The sequence below is a fragment of the Dermochelys coriacea genome, chromosome 7 (assembly GCF_009764565.3).
Source record: "Dermochelys coriacea isolate rDerCor1 chromosome 7, rDerCor1.pri.v4, whole genome shotgun sequence".
NCBI lineage: Eukaryota > Metazoa > Chordata > Testudines > Dermochelyidae > Dermochelys > Dermochelys coriacea.
Window position 1 is genome coordinate 126241723 of NC_050074.1, and position 21994 is coordinate 126263716.

Sequence of the window (21994 nt, forward strand, 5' to 3'; positions counted from 1 at the left end):
GCTGGGCAGGCATGACTTGCCCTGGGCGCTGTGAACTGGACTGGCAGAGGGAGCCCAGCGCTGCGAAGGAGGCAAGAGCGACACTGGAGATGCAGCGGCTGGGGGCCATGCCTTGTTCCAGGAACGCTGCTCCCTGCCCCCACGTCTGTACCCATCTCTCAGGCCCCTGGTTTTCTCGGGCCTGGTGACCTCGCTTGGCTACAACCCGGTGAAGTGCCTTTCTCCCCAGCGACCTCCAGAGCTCTCTGCGAAGGCATGGGGAGCCAGAGGGTGGATCAGCCTGGCCCGTGGCCCCCCACCCAAGAGCTGACAGCTCGGGGAACTTGACAGCCCTGTCGTTCTTGGGATCCCCACACCAGCTCCAGCACACCCTCGGAAACACCCAGCTCTGGCTCCTTTCCTGACCCCTCCTCCAGCCGCGAGGCCCCGGGGATGGACTGGCTGCAAGGGCTGGAACGGGGTTGCCAGCCAGGCCCGGAGGAAGCTACACTTTGGATGGAATTGTGCTGGGAAATTGGAGATTGCTCTGAGCCCAGCCCCAGGCCCCCTGGGAAAGGCCAGCGGCTGCAGGCTCCCCGCCACGGCCCTGGACACCAGAGAAGCAGTGGCAAGACCCGAGGGAGGGAGTCGAGCCTGGAGGTGAGAGCTCTGTAGTTTCAGGGTCGTGGCACAGACCCGCTGTGCCTGGCAGGGGACGCTGTGGGAGCTGAGTGCCCGTTGTGCCACAGGCAGGGTGTGGCCGTGTACTGGCATAGAGAGCCCGAGGGCTGGAGGTACCCAGTGCACCACACCTGGGAACAGGGTTGTTCTGGGCCTGTGCTGTCTGGGGTCTGGGCAGCATCCAGGGCAGGGCTCCCCTGCAGACTGTATCCAGGGCTCAGCTCAAACTCTCCCTGTATGGTCTGAGTCGCAGGGCACAGGCTGGGGTGGCCGGGGAATGGGAAGGGGCTGCCTGCCCTGGGCTCATGGCATTACATGGGGCTTCGATGCCCCCAGGCAGTACACAGTCTTCTTGGCTCTGCCCCCGTTAACATGCCCGGCCTGAGGCTCTGCTTTTCCCAAGGGCGAGCTGCATGGCTCTGAGACAGGGTCCTTGGGCTTCAGCGCCCTGAGTGGTGCTCCAGAGAGTCCAGATGAGTGCAGACCCCAGGGGATAGCCCCCTGCCTTGTGCATACCCTTCTCCTGTGAGTTGCATGTGCCAGCAAGGCCTTTCTGAGCTGGGCGTAGGGCCCTGGGCTGGTTCTGGCCAGGTGACTCTACACTTGGATGGGGGTGAGACAACAGAGAGCAAAGGGCAAGGATGAGGGGGCCCTTCTGATGCCTGGCTGCAGAGTTAACCCTTTGCTGCCTGTTTGGGTTTGAGGGCCATGACCCCCACCCCAGGGAGAGCCCGCAGGCAGCACAAGGAATGCATGTGCCTTCTGGCTGTCGTTCTTGGGCTTCCCGCACCCCATCGTTTGTGTCAGTGGCAGGAGCCACGACCCATCGGTGTCCTGACGCACAGGCAGTGGGGGCAGAGCTGGAGCTGGGGGGCAGAGGTTGGTGTTTGGGGCTGAGGCTGGGGCCTGGCTGCTCTGCCACTGACTTTGTTTCCCTTGCAGTTTGCTGAGGAGCCTGCCCCTTGGCTCCCGTGCGCAGGGCCTGGTGCTGAGCTCGCTCCTGGGACCTCCGGAGGCTGCCTTGGGCTGGAGGGAGCAGGCGAGGACCCCAAGAGGGACTGGGGAGCTGCACTTCTACTCATGGAGACACCAGCAGCGACATGGATTGGGCAGACGTGTCCCTGCCCCGTACAGCCAGGCTGGCTCCCCATGTGTCATGGACGGGCCCAGGGCTGCCTGGTGCCCGCCTGCCTTGTTCTCAGGCCATGCCATGATGCTCGTGAATAGCCAAGCCCCAGTGCACTGGAGAGCTGCGTGCCAACCACTGTCTCCCTGCCCTGGCTTTCCCCGGGCACGCCCTGGATACTGCCCCTGACTCCCAGCTGTGCCCCCATCCCTGCCTTGGGGAGATCCCACCCGTCAGCACAGGGCGTGCCGTGGGCACCACTGTCCTCCCCGGTGCCTGCAGATCTTTCCCACCCTCCCTGCTGCCTGCAGCCAGACTCTGCTCTGCGTGTGGCCCCAGGGCCTGCTCTGCACAGCTGGGTAGCCGGAGACAGAGCCCTGTGGCAGAGCCAGCCAGGTGCCCCGGCCATGCTGCATGAGACTTCCAGCACCTCTCGGCTGGAACCTGCTGCTGCGGAGGAAGCTGGGTCCCCCTCTCACCCCAATGCCCCTTCCCAAGGACAGCACTGCCTAGAAGCAGGAGGCCCGCTGGGTTGGCAGGGAGGGGCTCTGTCCCTGGTGTGTTTCCCAGGCCCCTGTCCATGCAGCCCCCTCGCTCTGTCTGACTCGTGGGCCCAGCTGCACCCAGATCTCTCTTGTTTGCTGTGGATTCACCTTTCTAAATAAAGGGTGGCTGGTACGAGCTGTGGCTGTCTGTGTTGGGGCTTCGTGTCCCGGGCCGGCTGCGGGGCGAGGGAGAGGGACTGGGACTGCAGCCCTGGGTGGGGAAGAGTCACATGGGGGGTGGCTCCAGGCAGGGGCTTCCCAGGGACCTCAGGCTCACCACTTTCCAACCCCTCATCAGAGAGGTCTCAGACCTACTCCCCCTCCAGCCCCACAGGGACCCCTGGTCCCTCTGCTCCGCCCGGGGCTGCACATGCAGGGGGCCCTGCTGACCCTGACTGCCACAGCATGGCCTGGGATTGGGGGTCTGGCCGGGAGCTGGGCTCAGACCATCGCTGGGGATCCCCAAGACCCCCCCAGGACCTAGCACAGCTGCTGGAGTCTGATGGGTGGGGCTGGGGCTAGCCAAGGGGCAGACCTCTGCAGTCTGATCTCTGATTACTCACAGCAGAGCCCAAGCTGGGACCTGCATCCCAGGGGGCTGACAGCCTCACCTCAGCTTCCCCAGCCAAACCCCACCTGCCCTTGCAGCTGCCCCGTGTCAGCGCACCAGCTGGGCTGGGGCCCAGGGGCCCCTCAGGACACTGCAGCCTGTGTTTGTTTCTTGGGGCCACAGGCTGGGCTCCCTGAGAGCTGGCGTGACTTGTCGAGGGCTCGTGCAGGCCTGGCTTTAGGCACCAGCCCAGCAGATGGGCCCCGGGGCCCTGTTCCTCGCACCGGCCTCCTGGCCCCCAGCAGCAGAGCACATGGGAGGCAAGGGCTCCCTGCCCCACCGGCAGGACCAGAGTGGGGGAGCAGCCTGACACACACACACACACACCCCCGGCCAGTCCCTCCCTACCCCATGTCTCTGTGTGGCTCGGGGGCCTTCTGCCCCCTTAACCTGGGGCCTGCAGCTCCCTGCTCATGGGGAAGGGTGGCCCAGCGAGGCAGGTGTAGGAAGTCTGCGGGACATCCCGGCAGGAGCGTGGTGCAGTGGCGGCGTTACCAAGGGCTCCCGGGCTGGCGGCATGGCCGCAGCAATGCCAAAGGCAAGCCAAGCCCTGGCCAGGCCCCGTTCCCAGCCCCGCACGCCGGGACAGCCCATCTCTCTCAGTCCCAGCAGCGCCCTGAGCATCTCCGGGGCTTTCCCCATGGCTCGGCTCAGCCCAGCAGCCCTGCTGTCTGCATGGGGCCCCAGCTGCAGGGGGGCATCCCGCCTGGGGCTGGCCAGGCTGCTGAGGCCCCAGCGGGGAGTGGGGAGGGGCTGAGTATGCCCCTGTGACGTTTTCTCTGCCAGGCAGCGAGAACAAGGCTGCAGTGAGGCAGCCAGGGCAGGAGGGAGCCAAGTGGCCGCGTTCCACAGGCCCACCCCTTCCTGCCCTGGCAGCTGCTGAATGGGCTCTCTGTGTGCCAGGGGCAGCGGTGGGGTGGGGGGCAGGTGCAAGCTGCTGGCAGCTTGGGCACACACTTGTGCTCCAGGAGGGGTGGGCAGGGCTGGGGGAGGGAGCCAGGCATGAGGGGGCTCTAGGGTGCACAGGGCCGGGTGCTGGCAGAGCTGGTGCTGTTCAGCTGGCACTTCACAAGCTCCAAACTCACCTGCAGGAGTGTGAGGCCCCAGGGCCCATGTGCATGTGTGTGTGTGTTTTCACATGTGTGTGCGGTTCTCTGGGCAGGGAGAGGCAGCCTGTGGTGACACTGTGGCGACCCCAGTGACGAAGTGGGACTGTTCTTAATGTTTTCTCTGAATATTGTAGGGGTGCCTCAGTTTCCCCTATGCGGTCCTTAAGTGTCTAGGGGGTGGGATAAGGGTGTATGATCGTTGCAGAGCCCTAGAGGGCAGGTGTGTGCAGGGGTCTGGACACAGAGAATGGCCGACACCCTGTTTCCTGGCACCTGATGGCCTGGGCCCTTCCCCCCTGCAAGGTGAGAGAACAAAGGAATCCGGTGCCCTCCTGGCCCGGAAAAGGGACAAAGCCCAGAGGAGGGGGGGGGGCTGGAGAGAGTTTCAGTTTGGGACTGGATGGGGACGAGGAGTGAAGTGCAGACGGGGTTGTCTGGTTCCCTGCCCCCCAAAATGGACCCAGCTGCACCTACAAGCTCTGGTTTAGACTGTGTTCCTGTCGTCTAATAAACCTTCTGTTTTACTGGCTGGCTGAGAGTCCCGTCTGACTGTGAAGTTGGGGGGCAGGACCCTCTGGCCTCCCCAGGACCCCACCTGGGCGGACTGGCTGTGGGAAGCGCAGGGAGGGGCAGAGGATGCTGGATGCTCCGAGGTCAGACCCAGGAAGGGGGGAGCCGGGTGAGCTGGGTGTCCTGCAGATAGGCTGCTCCCAGAGAGGAGACTTCCCCAGAGTCCTGCCTGGCTTCATAGGGAGCAGCTCCAGAGCATGGCCCGGGGACTCCGTGACAACCCCCCTGGCAGGAGACCTGGCTTGGGGCTGCAGGAGAGAAGTGGGAGCTGGTCCTCTCAGGCGGGCATGGGCCCTGGGCCAGGGCAAAGAGCGAGTGACCAGTGACTCTCGACTCAGTGACTGGGGAATGGGCCTGCAGAGTGGCTGTGTGTGCCTGGCTGTACCCGGGGGGTTGGGGAGCCTTGCACTTTACACCAATACGAGGGTTTGGCTTTGCCCCTGGGAGAGACTGTGAAGGGGAAGCTGAGGGGGGCTGGCCTGCGCTGCCAAGGGTGGCACCCATGATGGGGGTTCTCTGTAACACCCCACCCCAGGAGGTAGGTCACTGTCCTGGCTCCCAGTCTCCCTGCTCGGCTCCATACCGTCCCATATCTGGGGCTGGAACCCGAGAGTCCTGGCTCCCCGCTCTCCCACTCTAACCACCAGTCCTCACTGCCCACCTAGGGCTGGGATTGCAGAAAAGCCCAGAGTGGCGGGGGGCGGGAGATGCAGACTGGAATGAAAGGGACCAGAGCAAAATACCAAGTGGGGAAAGGCAGGAATTGCTCAGCAGGGGCAGTGGGAAGGGTGGGGGGTGGGTGGGATAGGGACCTCTGTGGGACCTGCTCAAGACTCCTCCCTATCTGCAGGGGGAGAGACCCTCTCTCTGCCCTAGGTGCTAGAAGGCTGAACGGCCCCTGGGGGGATGTACCCAGCAACCGCTGCTGGCCCAGATCCCGTGCTGGGTGCAGGACAGGTGTAGTCTCACCCTGTGACCCCCTTGTGCCTGTGGGGCCAGAATCCTGTTTCCAGCTCATGGCCAGGCAAGAGACAGGGCCTTCTTTTAGGGCAGCTCTGCCTCACCTGGAGGTGCGACGTCTGGAGGTGCCAGGCCTTGGGCTGGGCTCCCCTTGCAGGGGCCTGAATATCCACGCGCCACTGACACGTCCCGGGCAGGGACTGACCTGTTTGGCCTGGACTGTCCCATGCCCTCTCACTGCAGAGCCAGCTGCCTGTCACTCAGATCTTTCTGTGTCCAGTGGCAGGAGGGTGTCTAGGTGCTGCCCTCCACCCACGGCCCACCATGTCCTGCGGGTGCCTCCAGGGCCCCTGGGTGATGACCCTGCACTAGCTGTCTGAATGCCCATGTGCACTGAGGGAGCTGGGTGCAGGGTAGAGCATTCCCTGGCCACTGGGCTTCCCCCTCAGCTTGGCAGCTGCCTGTCCAGTGGCAGGCCGGGAGGGGGTAGCATTAAGATTGGGCTGGAAACTTACCCAGCACAGGGTAAGCTTGAACTGCAGTGGGGCTGGTGGGAGCCCAGCTTGAAGGATTTCTGAGGAATCTGTACTTGCTGGGGCAGTGGGTGGGGGGGTCATGGTGGTTGTGAAATGCTTCTGCCAGGTGCTTAAGAGCCTTTGGTGAGGGACCTTGTCAAAGGCTTTCTGAAAATCTAAGTACACTGTACCCACTGGATCACCCTGGTCCACATGCTTGTTGACCCCCACAAAGAATTCTAGTAGATTGGTGAGGCCTGATTTCCCTTTACAAAAACCATGCTGACCCTTCCCCAACATATGGTGTTCATCTATGTGTCTGACAATTCTGTTCTTTACTATAGTTTCAACTCGGGTTGTCGATTAATCGCAGTTAACTCACGCGATTAACTCAAAAAGATTAACTGCAATTAAAAAAATTAATCACAATTAATCACACTGTTAAACAAACAGAATACAAATTGAAATTTATATTTTTGGATGTTTTTCTACATTTTCAAATATATTATTTCAATTACAACACAGACTACAAACTGTACAGTGCTTACTTTATGCTATTTTTTATCACAAATATTTGCATTGTAAAAATGATAAAAGAAATAGTATTTTTCAATTCACCTCATACAAGTACTGTAGTGCAATCTCTTTATCATGAAAGTGTAACTTACAAATGTAGATTTTTTTTTGTTACATAACTGCACTCAAAAACAAAACAACATAAAACTTTAGAGGCTACAAGTCCACTCAGTCCTACTTCTTGTTCAGCCAATTGCTCAGACAAACAAGTTGGTTTACATTTGCAGGAGATAATGCTGCCTGCTTCTTATTTTCCATGTCACCTGAAAGTGAGAACAGGCATTTGCATGTCACGTTTGTAGCCGGCGTTCTAAGGTATTCACATACCAGATGTGCTAAACGTTCATATGCCTCTTCACATGTCGGCCACCATTCCAGAGGACATGCTTCCATGCTAATGATGTTCATTAATTAAATTTGTGACTGAACTCCTTGGGGGAGAATTGTTCGTCCCCTGCTCTGTTTGACCCACATTCTGCCATATATTTCATGTTACAGCCGTCTCGGGTGATGACCCAGCACATGTTGTTCGTTTTAAGAACACTGTCACTGCAGATCTGACAAAACACAAAGAAGGTACCAAGGTGAGATTTCTAAAGATAGCTACAGCACTGGACCCAAGGTTTAAGAATCTGAAGTCCCTTCCAAAATCTGAGAGGTGTGGAGCATGCTTTCTGAAGTCTTAAAAGAGCAACATGCCAATGCGGAAACTACAGAACCTGAACCACCAAAAAAGAAAATTAACCTTCTGCTGGTAGCATCTGACTCAGATGATGAAAATGAACATGAGTCGGTCTGCACTGTTTTGGATCGTTATCAAGCAGAACCTGTCATCAGCATGGATGTATGTCCCCCGGAATGGTGGTTGAAGCATCAAGGGACATATGAATCTTTAGTGCATCTGGCACGTAAATATCTCGCAACACCAGACACAACAATGCCATGCGAACACCTGTTTTCACTTTCAGATGACATTGTAAACAAGAAGTGGGCAGCATAATCTCCTGAAAATTGTAACCAAACTTGTTTGTTTGAGTGATTGGCTCAAGTAGGACTGAGTGGACTTGTAGGCTCTAAAGTTTTACATTGTTTTATTTTTGAATGCAGGTTTTTTTTGTACATAATTTGACATTTGTAAGTTCAACTTTCATGATACAGAAATTGCACTATAGTGCTTGTATGAGGTGAATTGAAATACACTATTTCTATTGTTTTTTACAGGGCAAATATTTGTATTAAAAATAAATATAAAGTGAGCACTGTACACTGTATTCTGTGTTGTAACTGAAATCGATATATTTGAAAATGTAGAAAACATCCAAAAATATTTCAATCAATGGTATTCTATTATTGTTTAACAGTGCGATTAATCACAATTAATTTTTTTAATTGCTTGAGAGCCCTAGTTTCAACCAGTTTGCCGGATACTGAAGTTGGGCTTACCAGCCTGTAATTGCTGTGATCACCTCTGGAGCCTTTTTGAAAAATTGGTGTCCCATTAGCTCTCCGCCAGTCATCTGGTACAGAGGCTGATTTAAGTGATAGGTTACACACCACAATTAATAATTCTGCAATTTCACATCTGAGTTCCTTCAGAACTCTTGGGTGAATCAAATCTGGTCCTGGTGATGTATTGTTGTTTATCAGTTTGTTCCAAAACCTCCTCTAATGACTCCTCAATCTGGGACAGTTCCTCAGATTTGTCACCTAAAAAGACTGGCTCAGGTTGGGGAATTTCCCTCACATCCTCAGCGGTGAAGACCGATGCAAAGAATTAATTTAGTTTCTCTGCAATGGCCTTGACGTCCTTAAATGCTCCTTTAGCATCCCGATTCTCCAGTGGCTGTTTGTCAGGCTTCCAGCTTCTGAAGTACTTAACATTTTTTTGAGTCTTTTGCTCTTCCAACTCTTTGTTGGCCTCTCGTATTATTCTTTTAAAACTATCAGTGGATGTCTGGAACACAGCTAGAAAGTCCTTGCTTCGCACAGAACCCAGAAAGTTACAGCATGCTTGGACCATTCTGGTTACCCCGAGTCCCAGCCAAGCCGTGTCCTCCCTTGCCTCCTGCTCTGCCCCTCGGTTCAAATTCCTGGGCCTGTCCCAGCTGGCCCCTCCTCAGCCCTTTGTCCAGCTGGTCACACCCGGCTGGCTTGCTGCAAGGGCGGGACCTTGATGGTCCCTAGCTGCTAGGTACCAAATGTCCCAGTGATTGGATTTGCTATGGTCTTCATGGGCCCTCCATAAACCTGGGCCCCCAAACCAGAGACAGCCAGGTGACATTCCCACCTCTGCTGTAGCCTGCCCAGCAGCCCGAGACTAAACTGCCTTTTCCCACCACCTACTTATCCATGCAGCAATTAGGGGAAACCGAGGCACACCCAGTTTTCATACAAAATAATACAGAAAATGTCCACTCCATCACAACAAACACTTGCATAATTTGTCACCACTTAGTTGTCTGCCTGCATGCGATGTAATTGAATAGGACTCTTTCTACCTCTACTTTATCAACTTATATCCTCTCCTCTTCACTAGGACATAGAGAATCCCCGTTAATAGATCTCCCCTAAGGGATGCCTCAGTTCGGACCATGTGCTCCTCTGTGCCTGTCAGCTTCCCCCAGGCCTTAGTTTAAAAACTGCTCTATGACCTTTTAATTTTTACATGCCAGCGATCTGGTTCTGTTTGGTTTAGGTGGAGCCCATCCTTTCTGCATAGGCTCCTCCTTTCCCAAAAGATTCCCGTTCCTTATAAACCTAAATCCCTCCTCCCCAAACCCTCATCCGCTCCCCGCACTGAGACCCTGTAGCTCTGCCTGGCTGGCTCACCCTACGCGTGGATCCGGGAGCATTTATAGGGTGACAATATTTTCCCAAAGGGGAAACGGGACACCTCTGGGCCTGCCCGAGGGTCCCTCCCTGTGTGGGGTCAGCCCAAGCGCTCCTCCCACCCTGGCCTGAGGACCCCCCCACTGGCACCCGGGGCTGCCCAAGGACCCCAATCGCTCAGGGCTGGGCCCAGACCCCCTGCCGACAGCCCACAACCCCCTCCCCCGTGGCCTCCTTCTCCCCCGCCTGGTGGTTCGAGCCCCCGGGCTGCCTGCCCACACAGGGAGCCGCCTGAGGCCGCCCTCCCCCCCCAGTGCCGGGCGGGCGTTGCCACTCGCTTCCCCTGCAGGTGCCGCCATGCCCCGCTAGGGGTCCCACCCCACGTTTTTGGCAGTGGGGGGCGGGGCCAGGGGCTGGGAGGGGGCGGAGTCAGTCTGGGCTCTGAGGGCGGGGCTCGGCCGGGTAGCGGGGGCGGGGCCTCTTGCCAAGAACCGGCCCCGCGCTCCCGATTGGCTGTCGGGGGCAATGGGCGTGTCCGGGGTCACGTGCTGAGGAAGCGGCGCCGCCAGTCCCGGCGCTGGGCCCGGAAGCGGACGCTGCGGTCCTAGCGCGGGGCCCGGCCAGGTGAGAGACCCGCCCCCCCCCGAGTCTGGGGAGTCCTGGGCGGGGGCTGGCGGGGAGCGGCGGGGCGGGAGTGAGGGGCACCGGCGGGCCGGACCGGGCCGGGGCTGGCAGGGGACGGGGCACCGGCGGGGCGGGGCTGGCAGGGGGGAGGGGCACCGGCGGGGCGGAGCGGGGCTGGCAGGGGGCGGGGCACCGGCGGGGAGGGGCGGGGCTGGCAGGGGGCGGGGCACCGGCGGGGAGGGGCACCGGCGGGCGAGGCTGGCAGGGGGCGGAGGGGAGGGGAGGGGCTGGCAGGGGGGAGGGGCACCGGCGGGCGGGGCTGGCAGGGGGGAGGGGCACCGGCGGGGCGGGGCGGGGCTGGCAGGGGGCGGGGCACCGGCGGGGAGGGGCACCGGCGGGCGAGGCTGGCAGGGGGCGGAGGGGAGGGGAGGGGCTGGCAGGGGGGAGGGGCACCGGCGGGCGGGGCTGGCAGGGGGGAGGGGCACCGGCGGGGCGGGGCGGGGCTGGCAGGGGGCGGGGCACCGGCGGGTCTCTGGTTGCTGCAGGGCTCCTCTCTCCCGTTGAGTGCCGTGGTGGAGCTGACGTGATGTGGGACCCCCGGCCCCCAAGACGTGGAGGGCACCGGCACCCCGTCTTGTCTCCAGCCTGTTGAGCAGACCCCGCTCGGAGCCGAGAGCTCGGGCTCCAGGGGGCTGGGATGTGCCAGGCCAGCGAGGGGACGGGGCGTTCGCCCTGGCAGGGGAGGCTCTTGGCTGGCGGCGGGAAGGGGCTGTGAGGAGCCTGCTGCCAAGGCCGTGCCTGGGCCCCTCTGCCCCTCAGCCGGGTGGCGCTGCCCGGCTGGCTGAGCAGGGCCTGGCCGTGCTGCCCCAGGCCATGGCCTCCTCTGGAGGGTGCTCCCCCTGCCCTGCCCCGCTCCAGAACCTCCCACGTCCCCCAGCGCCTGAGTGTCTCCTCCCCCCCCAGCAGGCAGCTTGGCCCCGGGGCCGGCGGGCAGGCTCTGACTCCTGCGTGCAGCATGCAGGTGACGGAGCGCGAGGCTGTGGGGCAGGGACTGGAGGGGGGCCCTGCCCTGCCCGATGCCCAGATGGAGTCGCCCACTCCCCCCAAGTCCCCGGCCTTCGACCTCTTCAGCCTGGTCCTGTCCTCCAAGCGGCTGGAGATGTACCTGGAGCCCCTGCAGGATGCCTGGGAGGGGATCCACTTCCTGCTAAGGTAGGTGCTGTGCCCGGGCTGTCGACATCGCCTGCCGGGGGGGGTGGGCCTCCCTCTGGCTCCAGCGCGGTTGGCAGCCACTAACCTGGGCTCTGTCCTGCAGGTGGCAGATGCCTCTGTGCTCGCTGCTCACCTGCCTGGTGCTCAACTTCTTGCTGCTCACCCTGACTGAAGGTGAGGGGTCGTGGCGGGTGGGGACCAGGCTGGTGGGGCACGGGTGTAGCGGCGGGGAGCAGGCTGGTGGGGCAGGGGATGTCGTGGCAGGTAGGCGGGGGAAGGGGAGCAGGCAGGTGGACGGGGTAGCAGGTGGGCGGGGGATGGGGAGCAGGCTGGTGGGGGGGTGGCAGGTGGGCGGGGGATGGGTGGGGGGCTGGGCAGGTGAGCGTGGCTGCGAGCATGGGGCTGGAGCTGGCTCATGCCCTGGGGCACAGCTGGGGGTGTGGCTGGTTCTGCTCCAGCCTGGGGGCCTGAGGTGCCTGGCTCTTCCAGCTGCCTGGTTCTCGCTGTGCGCACTGCTGGTCCTGGTGCCCGCCCTGCTGGGCTACCTGCAGGAGGCATGCCGGGCCCGCCGGCCGGCGCCGGAGCTGGTGCACCAGAGGTACCACAGCGTCCGGCGCGAGGACCTGCAGCAGGTGCGGCTGGCGCGGCATGAAGCCGTCACTGAGGTGAAGAGATTGTAAGTGGTGGGACCCTACAGGGTGGGGTGGGGTGCCGCCGGGCAGGGCTCTCAGGGACTCCAGCTTGGGGATGAGACACCCTCCCCCCCACCAGAGCTCAGGCCTGTGGAGTGGGGGCAGGGAGAGGCTGAGGGAGCTGGGATTGTTTAGTCTGCAGAAGAGAAGAGTGGGGGGGATTTGATAGCAGCCTTCAACTACCTGAACCCACCTTCCAAAGAGGATGGAGCTCGGCTGTTCTCAGTGGTAGCAGATGACAGAACGAGGAGCAGTGGTCTCAAGTTGCAGTGGGGGAGGTCTAGGTTGGATATTAGGAAACACTATTTCACTAGGAGTGTGGTGAAGCACTGCAATGGGTTACCTCGTGTCATGGACTCACAGATCGTGCCCACTCTTGGCCCTGTGTGGTCCATGGTGGGAGCCCCTTTCAGTGAGACAGCCCTTCTCGGGGGTCCACTCTCTCTCGGAGTTAAGCCCCTCCACCTCCTGGATCCGCACCTCTCTGAGCTTTAGCACCCCTCTTTCTGCCGTGGGCCCCTTCAGGGAGTCCCTTCGCTCTGGACCCCCCAGAGCCTCCACCCCCCCAAAGGGGACGATTTCCCCTGTTCTCTACACTGGAGCGTCTCTCAACCAGTGTAAAATAGGAGGGTTTATTGATCATTGAACACAGCTCAGGGCCTCAGGCCTGGCTTCCCTTCCCACATCCAAGTTTCCCTGCATCCAGGGGGGCTCTGCCTGCTCCCTCCCTCCAGCCCAGAGCCCCCCTGCTTCCCAGCTGGGCATCTGATAGCACTGGCCCCAAGCCCCCCTCTGTCCATTGTCTTCTCTCCAGGTAAACAGGGTCACCTGAGCCCCCTCTCCTCTCGTCTGCCCTCAGGTCCCGGGGGTCCCCTTCACAGCCCTTGTTCTCTCGCTGGCCAGAACCGGCTGCCACTGAGCGGGGCCTCCGGATCACCAGGCCATCAGCTGGGGTTCCCAGTTCCCTGGCTGGTCCACTGGAACAACAAGCTCCTTCTCCCATCACCTTGTGAAACCAGTAATCCCCAGGGAAACTGAGTCCCACTCCCTCTGCATGCAAACCATAGGAAAACCAAGGGAGGGGGAACCCCTAGGAAACAAGGAAACCAGGAATCTCCCCCACTTTGTCACACTTAGGGAGGTGGTGGAACCTCCATCCTTAGAGGTTTTCAAGGTCAGGCTTGACCAAGCCCTGGCTGGGATGATTTAGTTGGGGATGGTCCTGGTTTGAACAGGGGGTTGGACTAGAACCTCCCGAGGTCCCTGATATTCGATGACTCCATTCCATAACCGCCCGCCACGGGGCAGGCTCCCCACCAGACAGGCCCTGGGGTGGCTGGGCCCTGCTCGGCAGCCTCTGGCTCTGAGCAGTGGGGCAGCCCCAGGGCTGTCTCTAGTCCCAGCATTTGCTGAGCCCGGCTGTGCCCCTGGCCTGGCCCTTCCTGGCTGTGTCGGACTGAGACGGTCCCCAGGAGCCCTGGAAAGTGCCCCTGTGCTGCTGGGCCCGGCGCAGGCGAGGGGCTGCCCGGCTCGGCGACAGGCAGGGGATGGGTTCAGTTCCTGGCTGTGGGCCCCGCTGGGGAGGATGGAACGCGTGTCCTGCACGGGGTGGGGTAGATCCGTGGCCTGGGCGGCTGGGTGCGTGCCTGGGGTGGGCACCCCTGACGGTCCCGTTTCTTCCCCAGCCTGATCCACCTGGAGGGCTTCCTGAGCTGGCTGTGCTGTGCCTGTGAGGGGGCGTACCGCGTGCTGCACTGGGAGACCCCCGCCCTGTCGTCCCAGTGAGTCTGCCCCTCCCCGCCCCCAGGGGCTTTCTCTTCTGGTCCTTTCTGCTGCAGGGGCTGGCTGGGGACTCCCTGGGGAGGTTGCAAACCCAGCCAGTGAGCCAGGCACCTGGTGCCCAGTGTGCCTGCGAGGAAGGGAGGTGTCCAGCTTGGCTCCCCTGTGTTTTGAGGGGGGTGTGGGGGTGGACTCTGGGCATGCAGCTGTAGGGGGATGGTTGTGACAGCCTGTACAAGGGTGGGGGTGTACACTGCGGGGACATGGCCTAGGGACGTGGGAGAGGTACATACACTGGACACGGCACGGTGGGAGAGGTGCTGGGGGGCTGCGTACACGTGGCACAGGGAGTGTGTATGCTGGGCGTGTGGCCAAGGCGCTCCTGCTATCCTGAGCCCTGTACCCTCCTTGCCCAGGTTCTATGGGGCGCTGCTGGGCTCCCTCTGTGTCCTGTACCTGCTGCCCTTCTGCTGGGTCCTCGCCCTGCTCAACAGCACCCTCTTCCTGGGGAACGCTGAGTTCTACCGAGGTGAGAGGCCCCCGAGGGCACCCATGGGCTCTGGGGGCAGCAGTGGGTTTGACTGGCTGCCAGGGGACAAGTGCCAACAGGAGATCCACAAACACCCCCCTCCTGGCTGGGCCCATGCAGGTTCTCCCTGTGTCTGACTCTCCCCAGGTTCATCCCTGCTGCCAGCCTCCCCGCTTCCCCTCTGCTCTGGGGTCCCCTGTGCCCTCTGCTGTGTCAGGTTCCCGCTGCCCCTTTGGTCCAAGGATCCTGGCTGCGGCAGTAGCTGCTGCTTGGTTCTTCAAAAAGAAAAGGAGTACTTGTGGCACCTTAGAGACTAACAAATTTATTAGAGCATAAGCTTCCGTGAGCTACAGCTCACTTCATCGGCAAATGCATCCGATGAAGTGAGCTGTAGCTCACGAAAGCTTATGCTCTAATAAATTTGTTAGTCTCTAAGGTGCCACAAGTACTCCTTTTCTTTTTGCGAATACAGACTAACACGGCTGCTACTCTGAAACCTTGGTTCTTCAGGGGGTGATGCCGCAGCCTGGCACCCAACGAGGCTGGTGTGAGGGCAGCTGCTGGCTCTGGGCTCAGACCACTAGCACCTGAATCGCAATCCTGTCCCCTCTGCTGAGCTAGGGACTCATTTGGCCCCTCACCGCAGGATCGGCCCCTGGGCTGCCCTGGTATCAACCAGATCCGTGGCCCAGAGAGACCAAGCATCTCTCCGGGTCCCCTCCCCGAGTTGGGGAGCTGGTGGCGGGAGTGAATGCTAGCTGGGACTCTGCCAGAGGAGGGCTGCCTGCATGTGGAAAGGCAGGTCTGGGGGGGCCCTGCTGTCCCAGCCAGCCCCTGTGCGCTGCGGGGCAGGAGGGGCAGTGGCCCTGGCCCCGTGCTGGGAACGCGGCAGCCCCACGGCTGCTAGGGCCTGGGTCGTGGCTGGGCTGGGCCCTGCCTGGGGGTGGGAGCTCTGGGCCCCGCCCCTCGGGGAGGCTGGCATGCTCCAGGTGTGTCCCGCCCTGACGCCCCCTCTCTCCCCAGTGCTGCTGGAGCTCAAGGCTGCAGTGGAGCAACGCCTCAGCCCCAAGCCCCTCACCAGCACCCTGGAGCCGGTGGAGCCCGACGTGGGAGGAGAGGGGGGTGGCGCTCTGGTGGATCGGACCCCCACGCCCACCAGCACCGAGGTGAGCCGGCTGGGCTGGGGGCTGTCGGCTCATGCTTCCCGGCCCCTATCCGGAGCCCTGCCCGCGGCCCAGGCTTCCCTGTGCTGCCCGCACTGCTCCCTGCCCGGGCGGCAGGGCCGTAGTGACTGGGCCTGTATCCTGGCAGGACCTCACGCCCGGCAGCGTGGAGGAAGCAGAGGAGGTGGAGCCTGACGAGGAGTTTAAAGACGCTATCGAGGTGCGTACCCAGCGGGCAGGTGGGGGTGGGGGGCTCCCCACACACCTGGGTGTAGGTGGGCATTGGGTTGAGCTGGGTACCCCCTTAGGTGACCACTGGAGGGCACTGGTGAGCGAGAGCTGGACAGGGAATCTCACTTCCCCCTTAGAATGAGAGCGGCTGGATGGGGTGGGGGTCCTGCCCCTGGCCCTTCCCCATGCCCTGGCAGGTGCTGCCCGTGTGCCAGGCAGGCAGAGCCTAGTGCTGCCGTGTCTGCCTCAGGGAGAAGCTGGGGGTCCATGGCTGTCCCAGGCGGGGACACGGGGCTGGGGGGGGCCCTGCCGCTGTGTGTTCCATTGCTACTGCCTCTCCTCTCTTCTCTCCACGCGGCGGGAGAAGGAGACCCAGGCACTGGCCATGGTGAGTACCAGGCGGGGCTGACGCTCGGTTGGGTGCCGGGGATGGGGGTGGCACCTGCCCTGGGCAGACCTCGGCCCTTGTGTCCCTGGAGCGGAACCAGGCTGAGCGCCCCCGCCAGCTCGTGGCCCGTGGGTGACTCGGCCAGGGTGAACTCTGTGCCCAGCCGGGTTCCCAAGGAGCAGCCCCCGGCTGAGTTGGGCTCTCCGGCAGGAGGACGACGACGTCTCCCAGTGCTCCGCCGAGTTCGACATTGGCCTCCCGGACAGCAGCGTCATGAGCAAGAACGAGGTGATCCGCAGCAAGGTGTCGCGGCTGACCGAGCGGTTGCGCAAGCGCTACCCCAGCAATAACTTCGGTAGGGGTGGCGCGGGCGGGCGGGCTGGTGAACGCCGGCGGGGCAGGGGGGCGCAGCTGAGTGCCAGCCTGGCAGGAGGGGCTGCCGAACGCCAGCCTGGCGAAGCAGCCCCTCCCCTGCCTGTGTCTGTCGTGTGCTGGGCTGGAGGTGGCTGGGCTGTTGCTGCCCCGGGGGAGCTGGGGATGGGCACTGGCTGGGTTGTGCTGTCTGGGTGCCAGGTTGGTCCGGCCCTGAGCCATGCTGTGGGCAGTGGGGGGCTCCCCCATGGGTAATGGGAACCCACAGCCCAGGCTGCCAGGGGGATGCTTGGTGCCCCCTGCAGGGCCCTGCCAGTTGGAGCTCTGGCCTCCGCAGCCAGGCTGGAGCCCCCGGGAGATCTCCTGAGCCAGGGCTCCTGCTGGACTGGACCTGGGGCTCCGAGCTGGGTCCCCACTCTCCCGGATGGCAGCAACGGGCACGTGGCCATGGGAGCTCAGGGTGGGGGCACACACCTGCTTCCAGAGCCAGGGCATTCTCAGGAGCGCCATGCAGCTCCGGGGAGGCTGTGCAGACAGCAGAGAAGCTGGTCTCTATGCTGAGGCTGCCTGGCCTCGTGCCAGGCAGGGGTGCCTTGGGCCAGGGCATGGCCTCGGCCCCTGGGGCGCAGGGACTGGCGCCAGGCTGAGTTCCCACTTCCCCCCTGCTGCAGGCAGTTCAGCCCCAGGCAGTGCCCAGCCTGACCCCTCGCTCTGTCTCCTCTAGGGAGCTGCACCCGCTGCGCAGCCACCTTCTCCGTGCTCAAGAAGAGGGTGAGTCCTGCCTTCTTCCCACCCACTCCCATCTTGCCAGCTCCTCTGTGGGTATCTCTGGGCCCTGGCCTGGCTGGCTCAGCTGGGCAGTAGTGGGGCTGGCTGGGGCCCTGCGTGTCCAGTGCCATGGTCAGTGGCATCTGACTGCTGCGTGGTGCCTCCTGACCACCCCGTGCCCTGGGCTGTTGGTGCCCGGGTCGGCTCCTTGAACCTGCCAGCACCAGCGTTGCTTGCAGGCCTTGCTCTCCGGACAGTCAGCGACAGGCACCCGCCGTCCCCCAAGCGTCCCGCCGCAGGGCCCAGCCGCCGTTCCCTGCCTGGCACTTGGCTCAGGCTGCTGCTTGCCTGACCCCGCAGGGTCTGGGGTGAGACAGCGTGAGAATAAGCCACGTTTAGGGTCAGAGGGGGAGCCCAGCCATGGGAGGGGAGGACCCTGGCACCGAAATCATCCCACACGCCCCAGAGCCTGCACTCGGCCCCAGCTGGGTGAGAGCCCCTCTCCGGCTGCTTGTCCTCACGCACCCAGGGTTCATCTGCACCCCAGACAGCGAAAAGGGACTGGTCTTAGGTCAGGTCTTTGCTGGTGAATTAGCTGGCCCCAGCTGCATGGTCTGGGGAGTGACATTCACCCCCCTGCCAACCTAGGCCCTGGTGTAGACAGCGTCGGACTGCCACTTGGGGAGGTGGGTTACGCTCCGTGCTGGACTGCGCGTCTATGCTGCCACGCCGGCTCAGCCCCTTTCTAGTGTTGACGTCACCTCGCTGGGACAACCACCCCCCCCCCGGTCTCCCCTGCAGCCTGACCCACACTGTGCCCAGACTGCGCCCTCTGTGTCAGAACATAGTGCCATGCCCAGACAGAGGGGCGCATCCCCACGCCTGCCGCATCTCTGCCCGAGGGACAGCGGTTAGCCTGCAGGCAGCTCGGCCCTGCGGGACCTCCCTCGGCACTCGAGCTGGGCGCCAGAGCCAGGCGATCTCCGTAGCCTGGGTGCCCTCAGCAGGTCCTTGGGTCACAGCCCCCCAGGGGACAGTCTCCAGCAACCTCTGCCCTGCCCCCGAAGGGCAATCGCCTGCCTTCCCCCGGGGGGGGGGCTGCACACTCTGACCTGTGTCTCTCTCCCCAGCGGAGCTGCAGTAACTGCGGCAACAGCTTCTGCTCCCGCTGCTGCTCCTACAAAGTCCCCAAATCCTCCATGGGAGCCACAGGTGAGTGGGTGCAGGTGGGGGCCCTCTCTTGCTCCTGGCGACTCCAGCCCCGGCCTGTCCCAGCAGGGTGGGTGTGGGGAGGGGGGCAGGGCACTGGATGGGTGGGCAGGGGAGCTCCTGGCGACTCCAGCCCTGGCCTCGCCCAGGCAGTGGGGTGGCAGCAGTGCATTGGCACTCAAGCAGGGATACCAACTTTCTAACTGCAGAAAACCAGCTCCCTTGCCCCGCCTCTGCCCTGCCCCATTGAGCCCCCCCCTAGCTCCACTCCCTCCATCACTTGCTATCCCCCATCCTCACTCACTTTCACTGGGCTGGCTCGGGGTTGGGATGCAGGAGGGGTGAGGGCTGCAGGCTTTGGGGTGGAGCTGGGGGATGAGAGGTTTGGGGTGCAGGAGGGGCTGCAGGCTTCAGCTGGGGTGGAGGGGTTTGGAGTGCGTGAGGGGGTTCCAACCTGAGGCAGGGGTGCGGGGTGCAGCTCCCAGCAGATGGAAGGGAAGCTCCCTGGCTCCGCGCCGCTCCTGAAAGCAGCTGCCAGGTCCCTGCAGCCCCTAGGCGCAGTGCATATTGCCTGTCTCCGCAGCTCCCACGGGCCACGGTTCCCAGCCAATGGGAGCTGCGGAGCTGGTGCTCGGGGCTGGGGGCGCATGTGGAGCCACGGTGGCTGCCCCTACGCCTAGGGGCCGGACATGTTGGCGGCTTCCGGGAGCCGTGCGGAGCCAGGGCTGGCAGGGAGCCTCCCTGAGCCCCGCTGCACCCCTGAGCAGACTTTTACCAGCCTGGTCAACTGCCACGATCCCTTTTCGACAAAACCGGACACGGGGCAGCCCTAGCGCTTGGGAGCGTGCAGCGGCTATTGCTGGCTCCTCTCCCTTTGTGCTCTGGTGCGGGAGGGACTCTGCTGGGGGCCATGATGCAGCTGATCTCGGGCAGGCTGGGGAGGGGACAGGTCTCTGCCAGCTGGGAATGATGGGGAGAGTCTCTGGGGGGGATGGAAATGATGGGATGTGGGGAGTGCAGTGATGGAGCATGGAGGGTGGTGATGGGGGGCAGGTCTCGGGTCAGGGTGGTTGGATGGTGATGGGGGTCTTTGAGAAGGGCGATGGGGCGGTGATGGGGGTGTCATTAGGGGGCAGAGATGGGGGTTGGGTTTCTGGGGGGGCAATGGGGTGGATCTCTGACAGCTCCTTTCCTTCCAGCCCCAGATGCCCAGAGGGAGATGGTGTTTGTTTGCTCGTTGTGTAACCAGGTTCTCGTCAAGTGAGCGGAGCCCCCGCTGGGGGCGTCTCTGGCTGCCTGTCCCTGCTGCTCTGGGCAGGAGAGCGCCAGGATCCTGCGTCGCTGAGTCCTACGCCTGCCCTGGCGCGGCCTGACCAATGGCACTGGGCTCCACTGCTCTGTTCCCTGGAGCTTTGCTGTGGGGTCCTGAACGGGGCAGGGGGCTGGAGCAGGACTGGCAGGGGACTGAGGCCAGCCACCCCTTCTCTCTGCTCTGGGGCTGGGAGGGATGGCAGTGCCTCAGGGGCCTTGACAGGTCAGGGTGACTGTCAGGGGTTTGCAAAGCCAGAGGGGTAACCATCTGCACAGTGCCCTGTGCTAGCTAAGTCCCCCTCAGCCTGCCCCTGGGCTCGGAGCAGACCCTCCTCGCGCCCCAGGGCTGGGCTCCCTCCCTGCCTGCAGGCAGACGGGAGCAGGCAGGAGCCAGGCTGCGCTCAGCTGGGCAGGGCGGAGTGCAGTGGGTGGCTGGAATGGGCCATGGGGGGAGGGCAGGGGGAGTAGAGGGCCTGGCGTGGGGTGGCTCTCGGCTCGCACTCTGCATGCTGGGCTGCTGGCTTTGCCCATGTCGCTGGGTGCTGGTTCTACTCCCGTCACCTGGGGCCACAGCACCCCCCTGCTCTGCTGCTGCCCTGCCCCACGGAATTTGAGCAAAGGCTTCACCCCCCATGGCCCTGGGGACTCCTCTCTCAGCAAGGGGGGTTGGGTGTCTCCAGCCTCCACTCACGGCAGCAAGCACTGCAGGGCCAGGGCGGAGCGAGGGTTCTGCACTGACCCCTGTGTATGGGGGAGTTACTGTGTGTGTAGCTGGAGCTGGCTCCTGTGTCCCCCCCCCCCATGAGGGCTCTCGGGCCCCCTGCAGTCCCCCTGGGCTGCACACGCCCTGCTGGGGTAGCCGGCACCTGCTCTGCTGTGTGGGGGCTCCCTGCTGCCAGGTGAGCAGCTGGCAGCAGGCTCCAGCCTGGCCCTAGAGCAGCATCAGCCACGTGCAGGTCACGTTAACCAGGGTTAAAAGGGGTGGGGCTGCTGCGGGGAGACCTCCACCTGCTGTGTCCCATGGCAAGCGCCCGGGACCCCCACCAAAGGTACAGGAGGAAGGAGAGTGCGTCACGCCTGGCCAGGCTGGCAGCCCCCGGGCCCTTCCTTTGGGCCCAACTCCTGGGTGCCAGGCATAGCTGGAGCAAGATGAGACCTGGGGGGGGGCAGAGGGGCTAGGCGGGGCAGTTGCTGCTGCTGTGCCAGGGTGTCCCCCTCTCTGCCCTGGGCTGCTCAGGAGCAGGGTGAGCATGGCCGGGTCCCAGGAGATGGGGTGGGGGGGCTGTCAGTGTGAAGCTCCCTTCAGCTTCTGTTCTGCCTGTTCCCCCCCACCCCCAATGAGCCCTTAAGGACAAGCGGAGGGGGGATAGTCCAGCCCTTCCTCCCCTCCCCCTCTTTGTGCACCACTTAGGTCCAGTGTCTGAGTCTCCAGTTTGGGTTTATTAACTTCTGGGCCTGGTACCAGGGCGAGTCCTGGGGAGGGTGTGGTGTGAACGTGGCTCCTCTGCTTACACAACTGCAGCTTCCCCTCTGCTTCTCTTGCACGGTTGGGAAATGACGTGACTCACTTTCCCTGGCTGAGTCGGCACCAGTGAGAAACCACCTGTCCCAGCAGCTCTGGCCCCGGCCCACTGGGCAGGTCCCTGCTCTGTGCCTCCAGTCCCCACCTGTCCCTGGGTGAAGGGCGGGGAGCTCTGGGGAGGAATGTGCTGTTAGGACCAGGGACCCTAGTTTTCCATGATAACCGCCCCCCAATAAACGTGACTCTGCATTTCTCTGCCCTTACGCTGACTCGCTGAGTTTGTTGCCCTGGCCCCAGGTGGGCGCCTTTGGCCAGATCCAGCAGGCTCGGGTACAGGGGCTGCTGCTGAATGTTTTTATTCTCTCACAAAAGGTGAAAATGCCCGATTCTCTGCAAACGCCGAATCTGTGTTTTCTGGGCCCAGCGGCTGGCTCGGACCCCTGGTTATTAGTCAAGGGAAGCTGAGGGGCTGGGCCCCTGTCTCCTTGCCAGGCATGGGGGCTCGTGCAGAGCCAAGCGGCGCTGGTGCCGGCTGGGTGGGTCTTCCTCTAGCCCCCATGTCTCTGGCTGGAGGGCGAGGGCCGGCTCCCAGGGTGCTGTGTTGGGGAGGGGGCTTTGCAAGCTCTGCAGGAGAGGAGCACCCCCTCTTTCTGCCAGTCTAGAGCTGGGGGTGAGGGCTGAAGCCTGAGGTCTC

At 62.5% G+C, this 21994-nt stretch overlaps 3 protein-coding genes across 9 annotated transcripts in view; 2 read left to right on the plus strand and 1 right to left on the minus strand.

Annotated features, from left to right (window-relative positions):
• The window catches only part of AVPI1 (arginine vasopressin induced 1), a 52410-nt gene that overhangs the window by 21495 nt on the left and 8921 nt on the right, over positions 1-21994 (minus strand). The window lies entirely within an intron of this gene.
• Positions 355-2467, plus strand: LOC119859440. Its single transcript, XM_038411593.2, has 2 exons — positions 355-639; positions 1603-2467. Exons 1-2 carry the CDS (start codon positions 433-435, stop codon positions 1885-1887), a joined length of 492 nt encoding a protein of 163 aa, XP_038267521.2. The 5' UTR covers positions 355-432; the 3' UTR covers positions 1888-2467.
• On the plus strand, positions 9950-21553 carry ZFYVE27 (zinc finger FYVE-type containing 27). Of its 6 annotated transcripts, none has more exons than XM_043519398.1 (13): positions 9950-9962; positions 10200-10209; positions 11136-11336; positions 11440-11510; positions 11826-12012; positions 13714-13809; positions 14224-14336; positions 15360-15502; positions 15648-15719; positions 16329-16473; positions 17215-17261; positions 18389-18470; positions 19667-21553. In XM_043519398.1, exons 3-13 carry the CDS (start codon positions 11140-11142, stop codon positions 19729-19731), a joined length of 1218 nt encoding a protein of 405 aa, XP_043375333.1. In that variant the 5' UTR covers positions 9950-9962; positions 10200-10209; positions 11136-11139; the 3' UTR covers positions 19732-21553. The 6 variants fall into 6 exon arrangements, with proteins under 6 accessions (XP_043375333.1, XP_043375335.1, XP_043375332.1 ...); XM_043519397.1 differs by lacking the exon at positions 9950-9962 and adding an exon at positions 10007-10124; XM_043519400.1 differs by lacking the exon at positions 11136-11336 and having other exon boundaries at positions 9951-9962; positions 11437-11510.

Bases quoted from the DNA above. Each gene is read 5' to 3' on its own strand.
- ZFYVE27 (XM_043519398.1), top strand. From the start codon at position 11,140: ATGCAGGTGACGGAGCGCGAGGCTGTGGGGCAGGGACTGGAGGGGGGC. The intron at 11,337-11,439 runs GTAGGTGCTGTG...TCTGTCCTGCAG, and splicing joins GGGATCCACTTCCTGCTAAG to GTGGCAGATGCCTCTGTGCT. The intron at 15,503-15,647 runs GTGAGCCGGCTG...GTATCCTGGCAG, and splicing joins CCACGCCCACCAGCACCGAG to GACCTCACGCCCGGCAGCGT.
- LOC119859440 (XM_038411593.2), top strand. From the start codon at position 433: ATGGACTGGCTGCAAGGGCTGGAACGGGGTTGCCAGCCAGGCCCGGAG. The intron at 640-1,602 runs GTGAGAGCTCTG...TTTCCCTTGCAG, and splicing joins GGAGGGAGTCGAGCCTGGAG to TTTGCTGAGGAGCCTGCCCC.